Source organism: Sminthopsis crassicaudata, chromosome 2 (assembly GCF_048593235.1).
Source record: "Sminthopsis crassicaudata isolate SCR6 chromosome 2, ASM4859323v1, whole genome shotgun sequence".
Lineage (NCBI taxonomy): Eukaryota > Metazoa > Chordata > Mammalia > Dasyuromorphia > Dasyuridae > Sminthopsis > Sminthopsis crassicaudata.
The window spans coordinates 232,485,890-232,505,869 of NC_133618.1; the positions used below are offsets into that span (position 1 = coordinate 232,485,890).

Here is a 19,980-nt window from a genome sequence, read left to right on the forward strand (position 1 = left end):
TTTTGCTCACACTATTCTTTAGAGAAATTAGTGAAGTAATCTTATGGATTAGTATTTGAATAATTGTTTTGCTCCATAAAAAAGATTTTACACAACCTAAACCACTAAATTGTTTTATTTTTCTTTATAAGGAATGAGCCAACAATCAGATCCTACTTTTAGCAGAGTATCTAGTCCTCCCAGTGCAATGATGTCATCAAGAATTGGTGCCTCCCAGAACCCCATGATGCAGCATCCTCAGACTGCACCAATGTATCAATCCCCTGAAATGAAGGGCTGGCCATCAGGAACCTTGTCCAGGAACAGGTGAACACCATATTTGGATATGTAATAGTGAACTTCCTACACTCTTAGTTACTATTGGTTCTATTAAAGCTGTGTTTTGTCTATTATTGTCTATTATTATTATTTTGTCTATTATTGTTTTTGTCTATATTAGGTGACTTTAAAAATCTTTTATACTTATATTCTTAGACCCAATAATGTGTGCTTTCTTTGTATTTATTAATTAGGGATATTGGCTTTGAACCATGAAACTAAATGTGAAATTTTGGGGTTTTTTTACTTCAGAGAATGCTATAATGATATATTTGGACCTAGTTTCTGTATTTGTTTTGAAAGTAAATGTGGTTAATAGCTATGGTAAATAAATTAGTGCTCTTTGGGAAGTGAAGATTCAGCAGATTTTCTGGGTATCTGTCTTTAAGTATTCTTTTTGTAAGTGCAGAAATAGGGATAAAAGGGTTCTTGATTTTATTACCCAGGCCTTTCTGGTATTCTCTTTTTTGCATAGTGTTTGTAACAGAATAAAAGGACATAGAAGGTAATGGTTCTTTCTGATTTTCAGTTCATTTCCACAGCAGCAGTTTCCCCCCCAGGGTAGCCCTGCTCCTTATGGTATGATGCACATGAATGGTAACAGTGGCCATATTGGACAAATAAACATGAATTCTATGCCCATGTCTGGGATGCCCATGGGTCCGGATCAGGTATAGAAATCTTAATTTTTTTTTTTTTTTAATCACTCTTTGGCAATGTTAACTTGTTTTAAAATGCTGCTAGAGGCATCTGTGTAGTAGCATCTTGGCTCTTTCCCTAATTAGTTATGTTTGGGAGTCAGAAACTTCCTTTTTTTGGTCATTATTTTTCCTTGTAACAGAAGAGAAGGTTGTACTTGCTATCTTTGGAACCTATCTACTCTTAATGCCTATGTTGTTAAACCAGTTCTACTGTGCCAAGGGCCCTTTTGATAGTTTTTGATAGTCTATGTTTCTACTTTTCATATGGTGATGAGTTGTATTAGAGGGCATAATCTTTTTGCTAGGCTTCAAATTTATTGATTTGAACTAATGAATTGAGTAAATTTTAATTGAATAAAAGCAAAGAATCATATGAGTTATTGCAAAGTAAACTGAGTGATTTGGTAATGAGTAAAAACAAAGAATCATATGAGGACAAAGTAAATAGACATTTTGCTATTTACAAGTATAAACATGGGTATTATGAAGTATACAGTATAGATGTTTTAACTCTTTTTTTCCCCGTGATTATTTGCAGAAATACTGCTGACACCTGAAGTCCAGAACTTCCCACCGAAAATCACTGTACAAAAAGTCTCTGCACTATAGTATTTTAAGGAGATAGAGTAAAGGGTTCCACATTGTTTGTTAGTGGCATCTCATTTATGAAAAGGACCTATTTCTCCCAAATCTTCATTAAGGTATCTCAAGTAACTTCATTTGAACAGAACTGGGTCATGAACTAAAACATTGTCTACCTGTTTTTCTGTATATTGTGGTATATTAAGCAATGGACATAAATATTTTTGACATTCTGTCTCTAGAGATGTGAATCTGGCAATGACATTTTAGTAAATATGGTAGACTCCCTGTGTGTTATTTTTTCTTTCTGCCTTGCTATCCAAAGCCCTTTAAATTTAGGCAGGCCAAAGAAAGTGGAGAAGTTGTGGGATAGAAAAGTCTGGTTTCTCTAGTAGCAATGTCTGACACAGAGGGTAGTTCCCAGCCTTGAGGCCTTTTTTATTGGTGAACAGTCTTCTCATAACTTCATATACCCAGTTAATCAGAATACTTGAGGTCATGTCATCAACTTGATATGGGCTTTGGACTGCCAAATTGATGGTTATGTCCTCTCATTCCTTTAGGATTATCACTAGCATCTAATATTCCAGATTATGACTGATAGTAAATGGCTTTGCAGAAAGAAAAATAGAAATTACAGTATTTAATTGCAATCATGGCTAATATTTACATGCTAATGTGCAGCTGAGTGCACTTTATATAGAAAGTAATGGATTAATGCAATATTTTTGAGGTCTTATGGCGAGCTGTATCATGTTCTCAGTCCGAGCTAATCCATCGGGCAGGAACTGTAAACTCACTCGAAAGGACTGGATAATGTCACACTTTGCCTATATGGTAGAGCAATAATCCTTTTTAAAAATCAATTTCAGAAAACTCAAGGCTGGGTACTGCAGTCTGAATCAGAAATTTGCAGTCTGTTTCTGGTGGGATGGGGGATGGTGGCAACTTTTAGCTTTCCCCTCAACTTTTAGCTTTCCCCTCCTATGGTCTTGGACACCTCACTCATTTCCATCTTTTTTTAAAAGCTAAGAAGATGATTCATCTAGTGTTAGGCAGTCATAATTGCTTTCTCCACCTAAACTAAGCACTTTGTTAATTTTTTTTTGGGTGGGGGGAAGATATTATTTTAGTTTATAAAAATATAGTGTGATCCGACAAGAAAAAGAGCTCTGCCTTTTTCAGCTCTCCGTGAATTGTATGACAGCAATTCAGGGTATTTTTTTTTTTTTTTTTTTTTTTTTAACTTAAACACATTGCCTTTTCAGTCAGGGAGTAGATGAATGACATAGGCTTTGTCATTGCCTCAAACCCATGTAAGCAACAGCCTATTTGTTACTATGAGTTTGTTAATTTTCTATGTTGTCTTAGTTAGGATTATTGTTTTTCCTATGCCCCTGTGAACAAAACTGACTTTTCTGGTCAATTCTAACCCTTTAGTGAATTACAACTTTGGTCTCTAATGTCAATTCTGGATTGTCCATGCATCAGATAATTGCCTGGTGGGTCTTGTTTTTGATACCAGCACCAATTGGCAATTAGTAGAAGGGAAGGGAAGGGAAGACACAACTCAAAACCATTTTATGCAGGTTACCTGTTATTTTAGTCTTTAATTTCAGACTTCAGTTTTTGGCATTGTCAGTGGGTTTATAATAATATTCCTGACATTCTGGTATGCCATATTTGCATGGTGGTTGTCAGTAAGTTAGTTTTCACTAAGTTTCCTGAAAATAAATCTTTAGCAGCTGCAAACATGAATTTCCAAAGCTGTTATTGAAATGGGGTTTGAGTGGGAACAATTTGAATGTTAATATAGGTCTAATTAAGTCTCTGACTTAAAATTAATGATAAACCACCATCCTCTCTTTAAGTTAATGTATATGGGAGGAAGATGTCAATTATTTTTAATGGGTCTCTTTTTGTATTCCCTTACCAGCTTCCCTCCTGCAAACAAAAACCCAACACCCCATTTGTCATAAATTTGATCCTTATCAGAAAACAGTAGATTTGTGAACTTTAAAGGATTGCACTTTCAAGACTTGACTCATTTGAAGAACTATGTTCATAGTAGGGAAAGGGAAGTTTTTTATTACATCTGTTTTGTACTGGGCTCTGTGCCAAGTACTTTTACAAAAATCATCTTAGGTAGGTGCCATTATGATCCCAACTTTACAGATGAGAAAACTAAGCAGATAGATAGAGGTTAAATGCCTTGCCCAGGGTCACAGAGCTAATCAGGATGAATTTGAACTCAGGTCTTCCTGATTCCAGGCCCAGTGCTCTCCCCTCTATGCTACCAGCTAGCTGCCTCTCTAGGGAAATCAGTTCCTTTTTACCACCCCTTAAGTCATGGATTCTTTTCTTGGGGTGTGTAAGTTTCCCTTTCCCTTCTTTGACTTATCTTTGTCTTTTAACAAAGAGAATGGTGCTCTTATCTTTTTTGCTCTAAACAACGGCCCCCATCCCTTTGAGATCTCTTCAGAACTGATTTCCAGGGTAGACTTACATGGTCAGGCACTAGAAGGAAGGCAGCTCTCTTCTCCTACTTTTTATATATAGTCTAAAACCTGCCAGACTCTTTAAACATTTTATACTTGTTTATTATATCAGTGATACCTGCAAATTTGATGACTTTGTACATCCTGCCCTTTTTACTTTTTTTTTTTTTTTTTTTTAATTCTCTTACTATTTTTCTGACCCTTTTCTACTTCCCTATTTCCCTTTTCTAAAACATCCTTTACCTGAAGGATGTACAAGAAATTCTACCTTCATCTAATTTTAGAATGTTGGGTATTACCAGTATTTACTTTTTTGCTGAATCCAAAGATATATATTTTTTTTTATAAAGCTCAAAATATGATATAAAAGAAATAAATGTTCCTTCCTTTTTAAAAAAAATAGAAATTGCATTGTTAATGATTTTCTCATGACAGTGCCATTTATGAATCACTTGTCTGGACTGAAAGAAGAGTGTAGAATACAAACAGCACTCTTAGTACTTCAGTGTTTAAGAGTTAAAAGACGGTTGAGGTGGGATTTTCCCCCCAATTCCGTTCCACAGGAAAACACTTGTTAGGAAAGTCCTTTGATTTGGAAAGTGAGGCCATTTGAATGCTAGCAGTGGCCACTTTAACCTGCTGCAGGGAAATCACTTTTAATATCTGTCTGTCTGGTCTCCTTTTTACCACAGAAACTGCACGTGTGTGAGCTGGTTAAAGAATTAATAGCATCCCAGATATTTGCTTTGAATAGCAAGGGAATGATAGCTTTTTTTTTTTTTTTTTTTTCCTGCTATAAGACAAACCTTTTGAATGTTACATTTTGTAATGTGCAGGGGTTTTTTCTTTAAGGTTTTTGTTGTTGTTTTGATTAATATGTGGAATTTTAAAGATGGTGGAAATGATACAGCAATCATATGTATGTAATTCTGAGAGCAATATTTAAAAATTCTCAGGAGAACGCTTACAGTATTGAGAATGAATTAAATTTAAATGTAGTTTACAATAAGTATTGCTTGAAATATCTGTATCTTTCTTTACACTGCAAAAAATCCAAACCCCATGGGATGATTTATAAGATGGCTGGGTTGTTAAGCTATGACTGCTTTTCTGATTGATTGTTTTTGGATGTTAATGTCAATGTAAATAAAGGTTTCTATTTAAAGTTGGACCCTGACAATTTTACTCAGCACTTTTCATCCACATTGGCTACTTAAGTAACACATGAAATTCACGCATCTGGTAAAAAAAAACTTTTTACAAAAAAGGTATGGTTGGTCTTTACATCCCTTTTTTGTTATGATATTTAAAGAATCTAAAATGTAAGTAATGATAAATTCTTATGTATAACAGCTCATAAGAAAGCTACAAAGGAATAATGATTAGCTGCTAAAGGCAGACTTTTAGGAGGGGGAGGGGGTAGAGTCTGGATTATACTTTTCACTGTCTTTATAATCAGGGGAAAAGCTTTACAATTGTTCATCATTGGAACTTATCACTGGATCTGTTCCCCATACATCAAAAGAAATTTCAAGATAAGATTTTCCTCATCAGAAAGTCCCTTCATGCTGCTAACTGTATATCTTCACAGAGCTTATGCTCTGTGAAATCCTCCTCCCCCCAAAACAAAACAAAACAAAACAAAACAAAACAAAAACTACAAACACAGACAGCTAATACAATGGTTTGGGTTTGTGAACAATACAATACTCAGACTAAAAAAGTTTCTGTACAAATAAGATTTCATTAAAACTTAGGACATACTTAACTGCATTTTCTTTGCAGTGGTTTAAAAATGGTCATTCCTGGAAGTATGTGGTAACAAGGCAACATTTAAAGAAACGGTATCTGGGCATTCCACGATTTATTGACAAAAAAATCTTCACAACTTTAAAGAATTTCCTCTTGACTTGAACGGTATTGAATATTTATTTACACTGCCCATCTTGAAATTGATAATTGATGTGTAATAGGTTGGTCATACATATATACAGTGAGCTAAAACTGTTTCCTCAGAGGAAACAAGAAAAGGTGATTGTGTGTCCACTTTTGTCCAAGTGCTCTTGAGTCTTTTGTGATATCTTTTTACTGGTAATCTTCTACTTACTGCTTACTCTGATTTTAAGCAAAAAAGGAAAAAAAAGTCCATTTTTCTAGGTGCAGTGTTCCTGTTTCACTTGACTTGATAGGTAGAACCTTCTTTCTCTGCTTGCTAATACGCTTTATGAAGTAAGGGTTTTTGAAATGGGGTTTCATTGTAGTTTTAAAAATTCTTGTGGATTTTGCCCTTGGGGGATTTTCAGTGTTGGATACCGTATGACACAGTTTCTTTTTCCCTTTAGCAACTCAATGTTAGTGGTGACTTCTTTGAATAAAAATGCTTTTTGTGCAGCTGGTGAGGTATATAGTCCAAAGCAAAAGCAGGTGTGCCAGTGGAGTTCTAAAAGGATCCCTGTTCTTTCTGGATGTCCTCTAGAATCCACTAGATCTCTTTATAGCATGTTAACATTGGCATATTCTACCTACCTCAGCCCCAAAGTTCTCCAGTACAACAGTGGAAGTCTTACTGAAATCATATACAGTATCTGTAAAAGTTTGGCTTTCTGGCCAGTGGACATCTTTCTTCTCTGAGAACCAGCTTTTGGAGCTTAGCCCTCCCATCCTTCCCATAGTTGTCCTCTGTTGGGGGAGGAAAAAAGAGTGTCAATATTAGGATGCTGTATTGTTTGCAGATGTTCTGTTACTCTCTAACAAGTCTTAGTTTTCTTAAATTTGGAAAGAAAATTATTTGTTATGCACCAAAGATAGATGAGAACCTTTATATATACTCCTAAAATGATGATTATCAACATTATCAAATAGATTTTTTTTACTCCATCCTAACTTTTAATCAACTAATATTTTTATAGTTTATAGTCAATTCTTCTATGTATACTTAAAAAGCATCTCAGTACTTGCAAAATTGTGCAATTAAAAACCATGGGGCTTAATGGAAAAAATAGGGTTAGGGCACAAGGCTCAAGAACTTTGTTGATGGCACATTTCAAAAAAAAAAAAAAAGATTGGAATTTAATAAAAGCAAAGTTTTATTCATGTTAAATAGTTAAGAAATACATAAGTACTATAATAAATAATGGCAGTGTCCATAGCATGTGGGCTGCTACTTAGTCTGCACTCAGATTGGAGGATAAATCAATCTTTCTCAACCTGCAGTGCTCCTACTGCACCTTAAGAGAGATAATAAATATGGCATTTTGTCTTGATAAAAATACTTGAAGTTTGCTTGTAGAAGTGGGGATTGGAAAGGTTGCAACTTGTGAATTATTGTAAAGTAGTGCAATTTTCTATGTTTTTTCTGTTTCTTGTGGAAGAAAACAAACATAAGTAAACTTAAAATAAAAGGTCTAAAATAGTTTCCTCAGAGGAAAAAAGAAATGTAGTGATAAACTGCAGAATTTTATTCAAAATATTCCCTAATATATCACTTGAGTTAGAGCAAATTTCATGCTTTTGAAACTAGTATTATAGCAGAACTCACTATCATTATGCTATTAAAATCAAGAATTTAATTCCAGCATGTTTGCAATCTTTTCAATATGGATACTTAAATAACCTCAGGTCTAATCATCCTGTTTGATTATATTAAAAATGTTAAGGTCATTAGTATTATTGTCCTGCCATTAATTGCCCACAGGATTTATTTAAACCCACTATGTCATTTTAACATAGTAAAATTATATCAGAACTAAGTTGAGGGAAGGAAGATAAATGCCACAAACTTAAAGCCATGCATATCATTGTGATGGTGGCTCAGTAGACACTATATTTCTTTAGAGTTTTACACTAATGCTTCCTTTTCTTTGTCTTAGACTTCTTCTATTCTTCTTATTCCCCAGTAAATAGAGTCTTCAAATACATTTTTCAAAAGGGGAAGAGATGGTTTCATATAACTCCCACTTTTAGAAAATACTATGATCACACAGGGATCCCTGATTTCTTGATTGCAACTTGGTAGGTTATCTTGAAAACATTCACTCTGAAGCAATATGTTTTTTCTGAATTTGACTAGGCAATTATTCTTTGGATCAAAGGAGACATCCCCAACTCACATCTGAAGTCTTCCAAAATGAATACAGGACCTGGCTGGGTTTGTATTCTGCTTGGCATAGCTTTGGGGATGCAAGATTATTGCTTGAAAACAATTTCTTTTCTTTTAAGAGAATGTTACATTTCTTGTTTTGCTTAAAATAGTTTTTAAGGGAGCAGGGCTATATTGAGAGGAAATGAAACAAAAGATATATATTTTTTCATGTCATTTGGGGGCTAGACCAATGCTACTAGAAACTGAAAAATGGCAAGAAAACCAGGAGGATTTGGAAAAAAAAAACAAACAAGAATTAATGTTACTTACAGTGACTTAGAAGGTCTTTTCATGTCAGGCCATTTTCGACGCTGAAACTGCCTAGGTTTTCAAAAAGTTAAAAAGAAAAGAAAAAAAAATTAACAACCACCAAGAAGAGAAAAGTCCAAACCACCCCAAAAAGGAACGAAAGGTGACAACTAGAAGTAAATAATCTTTAATTTGGAGTCGTGGCACAGATGTGAAAATTCCACAGAGGAAAGAAGAGAAGAATAGATTATTTCAAAGTGGAGTTGGGAAAACAATATGAAGAAAACTTTTATATTTATTTAAAATTTACAGAAAAAGTGAAAATACCTGTACTGCTCATAGCTTCCCCCATCTTTAAGTCCTAAAGGAGGGGGAAATAAAGAGATTGTCAGTGGATATCCTGGAAAAAATAAAGACTGTTCACAGATTTGAAATAACCATCAAACTGCAATCAAAGTATAGACGAGACCCCGAAACTCTAAAACTCTTTGAAGGAGAAAATCTGCCTCAGTGAGGGACACCACTGAGGGAAAAAGCCAAACAGTTTCATTCTGTTACCTAGGTGGGGTTGATTCAGTCCTGAGCAAAAGAATTCCAATCCTATTCAATTAAAGAAACTCATTCAATTCTATTCAAATTTCAGCTCTAGCTGAAACCCAGCTTGTAGATGAGCCAACTTGGGACTCCTCCCCCAGCCCCCTTCAGCTTGTAGCCAAAACTCCTATTATAAAAGAGCCAATCTAAAATCCTCTCTTTGCAGAGGTTCTAAACATGACATGCTATGCCAAGGAGGCCTCTGCCCACTGGATAATATTCTTTTCCAGCGCCATCCTCTCTTTACCCTCACCTATTTCCCTAACATCACTCTCAGGAACTTCCTTACATCACTGCATCTGAATGATTGTGCTCTTGTATAAAAGAGAGAACTCAAAAATCTACTCTTTGCAAAATTGGCCTTGTACCATGCAGCCATTTTGCCCACCGGCTCTCCGGTGTTTCCATTCTAATCAATAAAGGCTATGTTTCCATACAGCACTAAGTAGCAAATTCCTTTGCTGCCGAACCCACCCTTGGTTACTTTGGGGAAGGAAGGAGAGAGAGAAAAGGAACTGACCCATCTCGGTTTAGATCTCAATTTACTCCTCATCAATTTGGTTTCCAAAACCTAAACCTCATCTTATTTTGGCTCCCATACTGGGAGCCCCCAAAACTAGACTTCACCTCATCAAAAGGATCTCTCTTATATTGGTAATTCGTGTCACTTGTATTTGTTGGTTCAGTGGCTAATTGGAAACCTATCCTAAGATTTAGGTTTTAAAAGGAATATAGCGATAATCTACCTCAAATCCCTAATTTTTATAGAAGAAAATGTGGTAGGCATATTTCAAATACTCAGGATTCTATGTCATTGCTCCAGTGGGCCAAATACTAGCTTTAGACTCATAGTCTACATAGAACTTGAGCAGGGAGCTGGTACATCTTACTAGTGCTCTAAACATGAGTAGAAATTTTCTATTGTAGTTAGAGATCCATTTTCCTTGCTTGCAGGATTAGTAGTGTATTGTAAAAGATCTTGGAATTCTGTTAGTATAGTCATCTATTCAATTCATTTTGGGGAGGCAATCCATTCAACTGGAAGGGACATTGCTTAGTCATAATTAGAATTATAAAACTTCCTGACAAAGGTTTTCTTACAGCCCTTAGGGCAAAGATCAGAAAAGACTTTCTTCCTATTCTAATGCAGGTTTTTGAGAACTGATGTTGCTTTGGATAGAAACTTGGTTTGAGTTCTCTTTGCTTCAGGACTGTGATCTGATTTGTTTTAACACAATGAAGGAATAGCAGATGTTATCCTCAACTGTAACTTTAAGGCTTTTTTCCTCTGTCCTCTCTTTCTCCTCACTTTTCATTTGAGACTATCCTGGATGGACTATCTGAATGGGGAAACAGGCCTCTTTCCGTGTCTGGTTCCTTTTTCATGAGTTGCATCTTGAGGAAAGGCTGATTTAGGGTGATCTGTCAAATAAACTGGTTTCATTTAGCCAAACAAATCTCTCTAGCCACCTTTCCCCCCAAGAAAACATTATTGTACTTTCCAGGTCATATTGTCTAAGAAAGAGACTGCTACTACAATTTGACTGCTCAAATAACACTATCACCTTAAGGCATTAAGGTTCTCTGGGGACTCTGTTTATATAATTGGGGACAAGTGCAAGATATTGGAGTTGAGGGAGAAGAGGAGTTAGAATACTTACCAAGGTCCATGTTTCGAGTTCTAGGGTTGCATTGTTTATACCCTTTGCAGCTCCGGAGCTCCATAAGCTGTACATGCAGTTGATTGAGAATATCTCGATCCAGTGTATTCACTGCATTAATCAGCTTGTGATTATAAGAAAAGCAAGTTGTTAGAAAAACATTTTAAGGCAGAATTATTTTCTTCCATTGTCTTGTGTCAACTTTTATTAACTGGGTAAAAAAATGTTCTGTAAATCTTTCATTGGCTGTCATTCTGGTGAGCAAACTGTCCCCTTTAATCTTGGGAAGGGGGTAGAAAGGAATCTTTGGGAAGTCTTTTATGAATCTTAAAATAATTACAACAATATGAACAATAGCACTAGTATTACATTATTCATTGCATCCACTTGATCAGGTTGGGTTCCAAATACTAGCTAGTTCACTTGTGAGTGCTGTAGTTTAACCTTCCATCAGGCCTTTTAATATGTGAAAGCAACTTTCTGCATTTTAAAGGTTTTATTTTGGAAGCCAGCTATATAAACTCAGTGAGCAGCGGGAGTATAGCATTGTGGATGGAGAGAAAGCTTTCTTCAAAGTGTTATTTCATGTGCCATCTCTTTTGAGAAATTTTCCCTGACCTCATTTAGTTGGAAGTATTCTCTCCCTTCTCAAATTGGTTCTCTCTGTTGAATGACATATCCCCTGAGTAAAATATACTTCATTTTATTTTTGTGTTGCCTGTGCACTTGCACATTGTAGGCGCTTAATAAATATTTGCTGAATTTAAACCAAAATTTTAATAAACATGCAACTCATACCTATCCAAGTTACTGATAAAAATATTAAACTACACAGATTCTTGGAACCCTCTAAACTGACCATCAACCATTGGCATGATTCCTCTTGGGTTGAGTTCCTTAGCTACTTGAATTGGTATATAACAGATTTCATCACCCAAATGCCTCTTATTCAATTGTGTTTGAATCCTGTAGTGCAAAGTTGAAGTCCCATGTCTGCTCCTTGCTTTCTATTGAAAATTATTTAATCCCACACATATTAAGTAATTTTCTTAAGGACTTAAAATAGTGAATCCTATACCTGGTAGGGATCAGTGTTGAGATCAAAATATTCCAGGAAGCCTGTAGCAAATTCACAGAACAGGAAATTGTGTGTTTCGTTGATTGTCCTCATGCACCAGTATGTATTGTTGTTGGCACTGGTACAGGCACAGAAAGGCCCCACTGCAGCCAAAAACAAACAAATAAATAAATAAAGGAAGGAAGGAAAGAAGGAAGAGGCATCATGAGCCATTCTGCAAGAGGTAAAGGGCAGGGGACAGTGCACTTGTTCCTTTAGAAATATGGCATAGGAATGGCAGAGCCTAATCCTTAACCCCTGGGTATAGAATTTGCCTTTAGATTTTATCCTGGGGATCCTAGCAGCTTAGAGATTATTAAGGTATGAAACCTAAGCTGGATAGCTGCATACGGGAATGAATTTAAATGCTTTCCTCCTTTCTTTGCGGCTACTCTGACCCTTAGATGGTCCAGGACTTGTGTGGTAAAAGGGAATAAGTTGCAGATTCAAATTGTTGTCTCAGCATTAATTCTTAGTTGACTTGGGGCATGCTATTTCCCTCTTTCTGTACCAGTTTCCTTTAGATGTTAAATAGGGACAATAAATCATGTCCTTTATTTCCTTTTAATCCTCTTCTTCTCTCCAGTTGTAAAATTGTGGCTAGGAGAAACTGTGTCTTGCTCAAAATGATAGAGCAAATGACTAAGTGGGGCAATGGAAACTGGGACTGAGATCCAAGTCCAAGTACTTCTACTACCACACATAGTTACAAGGAACAAGCTTCAATCATGCATATGAAAACATGGAGCAGGCTTTAAGAAATTTTAGGGGAAAAGCTTTGCCACACCAAGAACTCAAGAGGTAATATGTGCTGCTCATAGCAGCTGGGATTCAGAACCCTCTGGGCTCACTCACACGTCCACAGAGGAGCTGTCTGCCAGTGCTGGTTGTCGTGGGTGAAGCAGGTAAGTCCAGGCATGCTGCAGGTATCATTGTTCTTCAATCTCTTCAACAGCTTGCGGAGTTTCTTCTTTCTTTTCTGTTCCCTCAGCAACCACACCTTGTCTTTCTCCTGCATGGCTTTCCTGGGTACAGCAGTGGGGAGGGGGAGGGACAGGAGAAGAGAGAGAGAGACTGAAGATATGGCCTACCATATAGTTTAACCCAGTCTTCTCATAAAAAGTGACCTATTTTATTCTGTGAGATTACTCTAATAATCTATTGGATTAACTCCAGTTGGAAATCAGAGGAGAAAGCATTGTGGCAATTATCTGGCCTCATTCTGACAGAAGAAACAGTTCTAGAGAGGGACTGGTTTAAAATGACACAAAAGAACTAACATTACTGCTATCAAGTATAGTTGTCATTTGAAAGAACCTGGGTGGAATGGTATTGGCCAGAACTCTGAAACAAGGATTCTTACAAGGTGCTAATAACTAAGAGGAATTGATAAGACAGTGGTTAGCTAGTTTAGCATGGTGCTTAATAGTTCTCTAGTTCAGTACATGTACTTAGTACTTAATATAGTTCTACAAGATTCACAGCTACGATAACGTAATGATAAGACAGCATATAAGGTGGGTGCCTCAGCCAGAGTCAGAGCCAGAGAAGACAGAGGACTGGAGGCGGGAGCTCAAGCTCTTAGAGCCAAGGAGAAAGATTCAGTCCATTTACCTCAGCCTCCTGGTGGCTGGCCTGGTCTCCTTAACTTCTCCACTGAAACTAAGCTAGCCCCAGGCAAGGAAACTAGATTGTGAAGGAGATAATAAAGGATTTGGACTTTAACACCTGGCTATTCTCCTGATGATTAATCTGCTGAAAGGAAGGCTGCTCCAGAGACCTCAAGAAAACCAAACAAGAACACTGCTCCCATCCCCATTTAATCCTGTCCTTAGATTTGTGTCAACCGATTCCAGACTGGTGTATTGCCCTTTTTTCCCTCATCCATGAGTGCGGATGCTTTGGAAAGTTACAACCATTTTTCAGTCAACTAAAAGGCAAGCAACCAGACCCCTTTTATGGGCCTATGAGGGAAATTCTGAACTTGAGTTGAGAAGAACTTTAGTGTACATCCAGATTCTTCTTGAATCTCTCTAATAAAGAGTTTTCTTTTGAGATGAACCTCTATAGAATGTAGGATAGGAAATGCCACGGGATGTTATTTAAAAAGAACCAGTATTCTTGAGTCATGATCATCTTTTTAAGAAATACGGTGGATCTAGAATGGATGACATCTACAACAATCCACCCTATTCCTTTCTGACTCCCCTGCCCAGGGAACCAGGCAGTAGGTCCGAGTCCTGAAGTCTCTCCCAGAGCCAGGTGCCACTTACTTGAATGGATGCAGCATGGAACTTTTGTGCTTGAGTCTGCCCTTGTGTTTAGCCTGGTAGCTGGAAAACAGAATTTGCATTTAGGAGCGGCTAGACTTTACAGAGTACCGTATCTCCTTGACTACACCCCGTTTTTTCTACTAGGCTGGGTCAGCTTTTGGACCCAACAACCCATGTATATCTATTTATCAGATTATATATTGGAGTATCAAATCAAAGTCTAATCCAGCCCAACAAATTTTTAATAAGCCCTTTTTTTATTTTATTTTTTTTATTGAAGTCCTTTATTGTAAGGGAATATATGAACTCTAAAGTGTTTTGAGGTAACTCTAATTGTTAGGAACTTTTTCTTCATCTCAAGGCAAGTCTAAGCTTGCCTCTTTGTAATGGCTACCCATCACTTCCAGTTCTGCTCTATGGAAATAATACTGACTTATATTGAATTTGTAGTACAATAAAAAGCAAACCTACATCTTGTCCAACGAGATATAGAGTCAGGCTTCTTTCTCCCCACCCCCACCTTGGACTCAAGATTATTAAATTATTAAATTTCATCTAATTAAATTCAGCCCAATACTTTAGCCTAATGATATCTTTTTGAGGCCCCATTTGTGTTATCTGGCCCTGTAGCTACCCCTTCTCCAGCTTTGTGTCATTTGTATATTTGATAAACAAGCCCCTTCTGCCTTTATCCAAGTTGTTGAGTAAATAGTAAGAGAGCATGAGGCTGAGCACAGATCCCTGGGGGCCCTCCCTTGGACATCTTTGAAGATGTGATATGATTTGATACGGAGGCGTTAATAACTCCCTCTGGATGCAGCCATTCCCTAAGAGTAATATTAGATGGATGGTTACTGATATACCAGCATATTCACTAAATGGCAATTCTTCTCCCTACAATCCCCAGGAGATCTTTTTATTTTGAAACTCCACTGGTAACATTAGCCCCAGAACTCAAGCAGAGAGTTTTCTTAAGGGATTAAAACAGTTCATTCCCTTCAGAGAAATACTAGGGAGTTTCAGCTCCAGAGATCTGGAATCAGGGTTATAATGCACGGGGAACTTGCCGGGGCACCAGTGACAAGTGTATCAGACCGTTATGGGGAGACCAGTCTGGGCTCTCTTACTAGCTAACAGGAGCCCCGACAGACCTCGGCCTCTTAGTCCAAGACTCCTTCCAGGTTGGGATGGTGTAGTATTTCTATGACCAAGGTGAGAGTGACCTCTAGTGCTGCTGATCATGCACAGCAAAATCACAGCCAGCTTCTGGGTAGACCAAACGGTGGGGAAAACAGCTGAAAGGTGGGTCCAAGTATCCAGTGACCGCCCATCGATGCCATGTTTTGTGACTTGCAGAGTATTTCCCTCAAAACTAATCAGGGAGGGAGGTGGTTTGTGAGGCTTGAGTGCATCTAGTTTGGCCGCCCAGGATTTTGGGGCCAGGTAGAGTTCAGTGGGGACAAGACCCCCCAATCTGAGAGCTGTCCTCCTGGGGGAGATGGGGATGACAACTGTAGCCCAAGCCTCTGTGTTGTGGCTGGGAACCTGCAGTGCTGGGGCAGACAGCCTGAATTTAACCCCTTGATAGATGGCTATCCCCTGTAGGCAAAGGCACTTTCCCCAGGCCTCTTCCCACGCTCAGGTCATTTTACAGAGTGACTTGAATCCGAGGTGATGCTAATTGCTCAGAAGACATCACCCCTATCTGGTAGGAGCAGGGCCCACACGGTGAGGGAATCCTTTACCCTATCTCATCAAAGAAGCCTCAGCTTGGCCATTTAAAAAACTCTCTCCCCTTGTTTCCAGACAAAGCTACATCCAACAGTATTTACAACTTTGAAGTGTGTTGCCCAACTTTCCTTTGCCATCCCCTAGAGTGTCCAATAGCCACACAGCCATGGCTGCCTCCTACCTCATCTTACTGCAATCACATTCTTCCGGCCTCTTCTTCTTCAGATGACCTCGCACTTCCCGAAGATTCTTAATCTTGTTTTGGAGCGTTTCAATCTGGGAAAGGAAAGACCACTGGAGATCAGAAACCCATAAGCCTCTGGGGCTGATGCCTCCTTCCCAGAGCTCCTTAGCTCTGTGTGTCAGCAGTCCCTCCTCTGGACAGTTTTCAAAAGCAGTTTCAAAGTTATGCTTCTGTTTAGGGCAAAGTAACAAGGGTTAGCCCCATAGCTCGCTGGTGGCTGCTTCATTCTTCTCTGCTCACGGATCAAGGCTGTCCTTGGTCCAGCTATGAAATGCTCCAGAGGATACTTTGTCTTTCCTAACTTTAAGAACGACTAGCCCCATTCACCAGGTGAGAATTTAAGAATTCTTAGAGGTGGAAAATTGTCCCACCTCCCAGTCACACTCACTCTATCTTACAGTGACAAAGCTGGAATAATAGAGATTGAGTCCAATCCCTTCATATTATATGTAGAACAGGGGTTCTTAAACTTTTTCTACTCATGACCCCTTTTTGCCTAAGAAATTTTTACATGACCCTGGATATATAAAATAGGTGTACAAATCAAACATTTGCTCATAATAAATTCCACAATCCCCACAATCACAAATGAGACCCACAGTGTAAGAAGGCTGGTGTAATTTCCCCAAGGTCATATATCTAGTAAGTGTTGGGGTTGGGATTTAAACCCAGATCTTTACTATTGTTCTAGCTGCTGAAATGATTTTACTCTCCTTTCAGTAAATTCCGTGGCTTACTGTTGCCTCTAGGATAAAAAAATACACGACTCTGGCTTTATAATCCCTTCCAGTCTGATCCCACTATACTTCTAGCCTCATTATACCTTATTCGCCTTTCCACACTATTGTAAAAGCCAGCTACTTGGTCTCTTCCCACTCCAATCCATCCTTCACTCAGTTGTCAAACTGATTTTTCCTAATGTGAAAATTTGACCTTGCCATTTCCCTGTTAAACATAGGCTTTGTGTTGCTTCCAGAATAAAATAGAAAAATCCTGTTTGGCTTTTAAAGTTCTCTAAAATCCAGCCTTAGCCAACCTTTCTTATACCTTCCCCTACTCACCTTTTCCTGCAATGCAATCCAGTGCAAAGGCACCTCTCTCCACTATGGGCATTTTCATTGGCTATCACCAGTGTCTGGAATGCTCCACCCTTCTTACATCTACTTTCTGGTTTCTTTGGCTTTCATTCAATCTCAGCTGAAGTTCTACCTTCTCCAAGAAGGATTCCCGAGCCTCCTTAATGCTAGGGCTTTCCCTCATATCCTGCATGCACCTTTGCTTTGTACTTAGTTTTGCAGTTTGCATGGTGTCTTCTCCTATTAGACTGTGAGCCCCTGAAGCCCAGGGTTTTGGGGAGGTAGGGATGGTTTGTTTTTTCCCCTTTCTTGGTATCCTCAGTGGTTGCCACATAATAGATGCTTAATAAATGCTAATGGATTGAGTCAATGATTCTGCACAATTAGGCTTTTCTTGCTTCTTCACACATAGTACCCCACCTTGGGCTCTCCCCTCTGCCTAATGCACTTCTTTCTCATCGCTTCAGGAAACTCATTTCTTCCAGACTCAGGTCTCCAGGACCTCCAGTACCTGAAACCTTTTCTAAACCCTCCAACTGCTATTGCCCTTTCTCCTTAACTTTCTTTTTATATTTCTTTTGCATTTATTCCATCATATATAGTTTGTATATTCCCTGACAGATGGAATTCTCTATTCCTCAAGAAGAGAAAGTTTCACTTTTGAATATTAATAAATATTTTTGATTGAACAGTTGATCATAATTATACATGTGGCCTTTTCCTTTGTTCCTCTCAAGGCATCCAGGTCACTCAGTGCATAGAGTATTAGGATTGAAGTTGGAAAGGCTCAAGTTTAAATATGATCTCAGACATTTACCAGCTATCTTGACTCTAGGCAAGCCACTGGGTGGAGCACTCCAGACAGTTTCCCCAGATATAAAATGGAGAAAATAACACCTACCTTACAGGGTTTGTAAAATTACCTTTTTTCCCCTCAATATGCTTAGCACAATGCCTGGTGCATAATAAGTGCTTTTCCTTCTCTTTTCCCTCCTCCAAGCCTGTTTAAAAACTTCCATTTCTTCCTCCCTCTACCCCCTCCAACTAGTGATTCTTTGGGGAAAAGTGCACATGTCCTCCAACAGTGACCCTTTCACCATCCTGTTCTCGGTTGTGCACAGAAAGCCCTGTGGTCCTGTGTTAGAGAAGGAAGGAGCCTCCGTGACCGAGCCTGGGGACCACTCACCTCATGGTCAATGTGCAGTTTGTGATCTTTCCAGGCCTGCAGTGACTTGTACAAATCTAGGTCACACTGGACAGTGTCATTTTCCAGGATATAGCACCTGTCCAAATTGAATGGAAAAAAGAGACTACATCACTGAATGGAGAAGAGAAGCTCCTTACCTGCTGGCTTGTGCGTTTTAAAGCTTCTGAAGAAGGCTCAGAAATTGTATGGCCAGACTCAGTCCCTCTCCACCCTTCACCCTCCATGTAGCCCTGACTCCAGGGCTTCCTTCCCATCTCTCCCCATTCCAGAGAAGCTGCAGAGCCAGCCCTGATTGGGGCACCAACCTTACCTGTGGGTTACCTTGATGAGGTTGGGGGCCATGTACTCCTGCAGGTCCCCAGTGCCACTGAACTCGCTGCCACCATCTTTCTCCTCCTGGTCCTCAGGGGCCCCTCCAGTCTCCAGCCTGTGCCGCTTGCTGATATTCCTAGGCTGTAGTCCCAGGCTGTAAAGATCCCCATCCAACTCAATAGAGACCGAACGGATTGAGCGATTCCGGATGTAGCTGGTCTTGTATTCTACAAAGGGAAGGTGTCTGCAGTTATTTTTTAGGACCAGTCTGCTCATCCTCATTCCTCTTGAGATTTGTAGACTCCTTGTTATTTTTCTAGCTCCTCTTTATACTTCCTCATTTTACAGAGAAGGAAATGGAGGCCCAAAGAAATTACTAAGTAAAAGCACCAGGTTTTAAAGCTAAGTCCAATCCCACTGCTCTCTTTGTTATGTCTAGGGGGTCATTTTTTTTCTCCACATCCTCTAACTTACTCTTCTTTCTTCCTTCTCCACCTGCCTCATCATCTTATACATGATTAGGAAAGGTAGCAACTGCTGCCAACTGCTAACAGATAGATTTTCTCTTTTCCCTTTAGACAATAGGTTTGTCTTTAAAAATAACAACAAAACTAGAAATCAAATCCCACAAACATAGTTTTTGGGTGGAGGGAATCTTTTAATTCAGTGCATCTGTATTGTAGGAGAATCCTCTGGGCCCAGTTAGTGAAAGTGTCTTGCTTAGAAGCCCACCTTCTGTAGGCGGCTTTTTTTTCTGGTCTTCCCAGATACTAATTCAAACTTCCCTTTTCAGGTTATCTACCATCTGCTCCCTATTTATCTTGTAGGTACATAATTCTTGATCTGCTGCATTCTCTTAATATGTTGCTTGAGGATGGGGATTAACTATATTCCTAGCACTTGGTGCATTGCCTGACACATAGTAGGTACTTAATAAATGTTTGTTGATTGAGTTTGCTGATTGTTCATAGCTCCACAACAAACTATCCACTGATCTGGAATGCAGTCCTCCTGTCTGCCAGTTCCATATAGTCTTTCTTATCAACCAGTAAGATAGAAGGGAGATTATGGTATTCACCTTATTGTTCCTTGTTTCCCTAAGTTTCAAAAGGTCAGTGACCATCTCTTTCTTTTTGCATGTAGTTGGTCTGCGGGAGATGTATGTGCACATATGCATGTGTCTGTGGGGGAGGGAGAGGAAGGCGGCCTGAGATATACTTAGGAAGAAAACCTAGGATGATGATTAAATCTGTGCTTTGTACTTTTCCCATATCCT

General features: G+C 38.6%; 2 protein-coding genes across 3 annotated transcripts in view; one reads left to right on the top strand and one right to left on the bottom strand.

Moving 5' to 3' along the window:
• The window catches only part of NCOA3 (nuclear receptor coactivator 3), a 195,584-nt gene extending 193,695 nt beyond the window's left edge, over positions 1–1,889 (top strand). Inside the window, 3 exon segments of the mRNA XM_074288548.1 lie at positions 132–306; positions 848–989; positions 1,558–1,889. Coding sequence (XP_074144649.1) covers positions 132–306; positions 848–989; positions 1,558–1,569 — 329 coding nt within the window. The 3' untranslated portion in view covers positions 1,570–1,889.
• A 3,934-nt stretch (positions 1,890–5,823) lies between these two features.
• Positions 5,824–19,980, bottom strand: part of SULF2 (sulfatase 2) — a 134,499-nt gene continuing 120,342 nt past the window's right edge. For both annotated transcript variants that reach the window (XM_074288550.1, XM_074288549.1), the window contains exons 12-21: positions 18,703–18,931; positions 18,372–18,468; positions 16,047–16,141; positions 14,135–14,194; positions 12,717–12,886; positions 11,823–11,965; positions 10,745–10,868; positions 8,817–8,850; positions 8,511–8,561; positions 5,824–6,778 (exon numbers count right to left, since the gene is read on the bottom strand). In XM_074288550.1, coding sequence (XP_074144651.1) covers positions 6,748–6,778; positions 8,511–8,561; positions 8,817–8,850; positions 10,745–10,868; positions 11,823–11,965; positions 12,717–12,886; positions 14,135–14,194; positions 16,047–16,141; positions 18,372–18,468; positions 18,703–18,931 — 1,034 coding nt within the window. In that variant the 3' untranslated portion in view covers positions 5,824–6,747. The remainder of the gene's footprint in view (positions 6,779–8,510; positions 8,562–8,816; positions 8,851–10,744; positions 10,869–11,822; positions 11,966–12,716; positions 12,887–14,134; positions 14,195–16,046; positions 16,142–18,371; positions 18,469–18,702; positions 18,932–19,980) is intronic.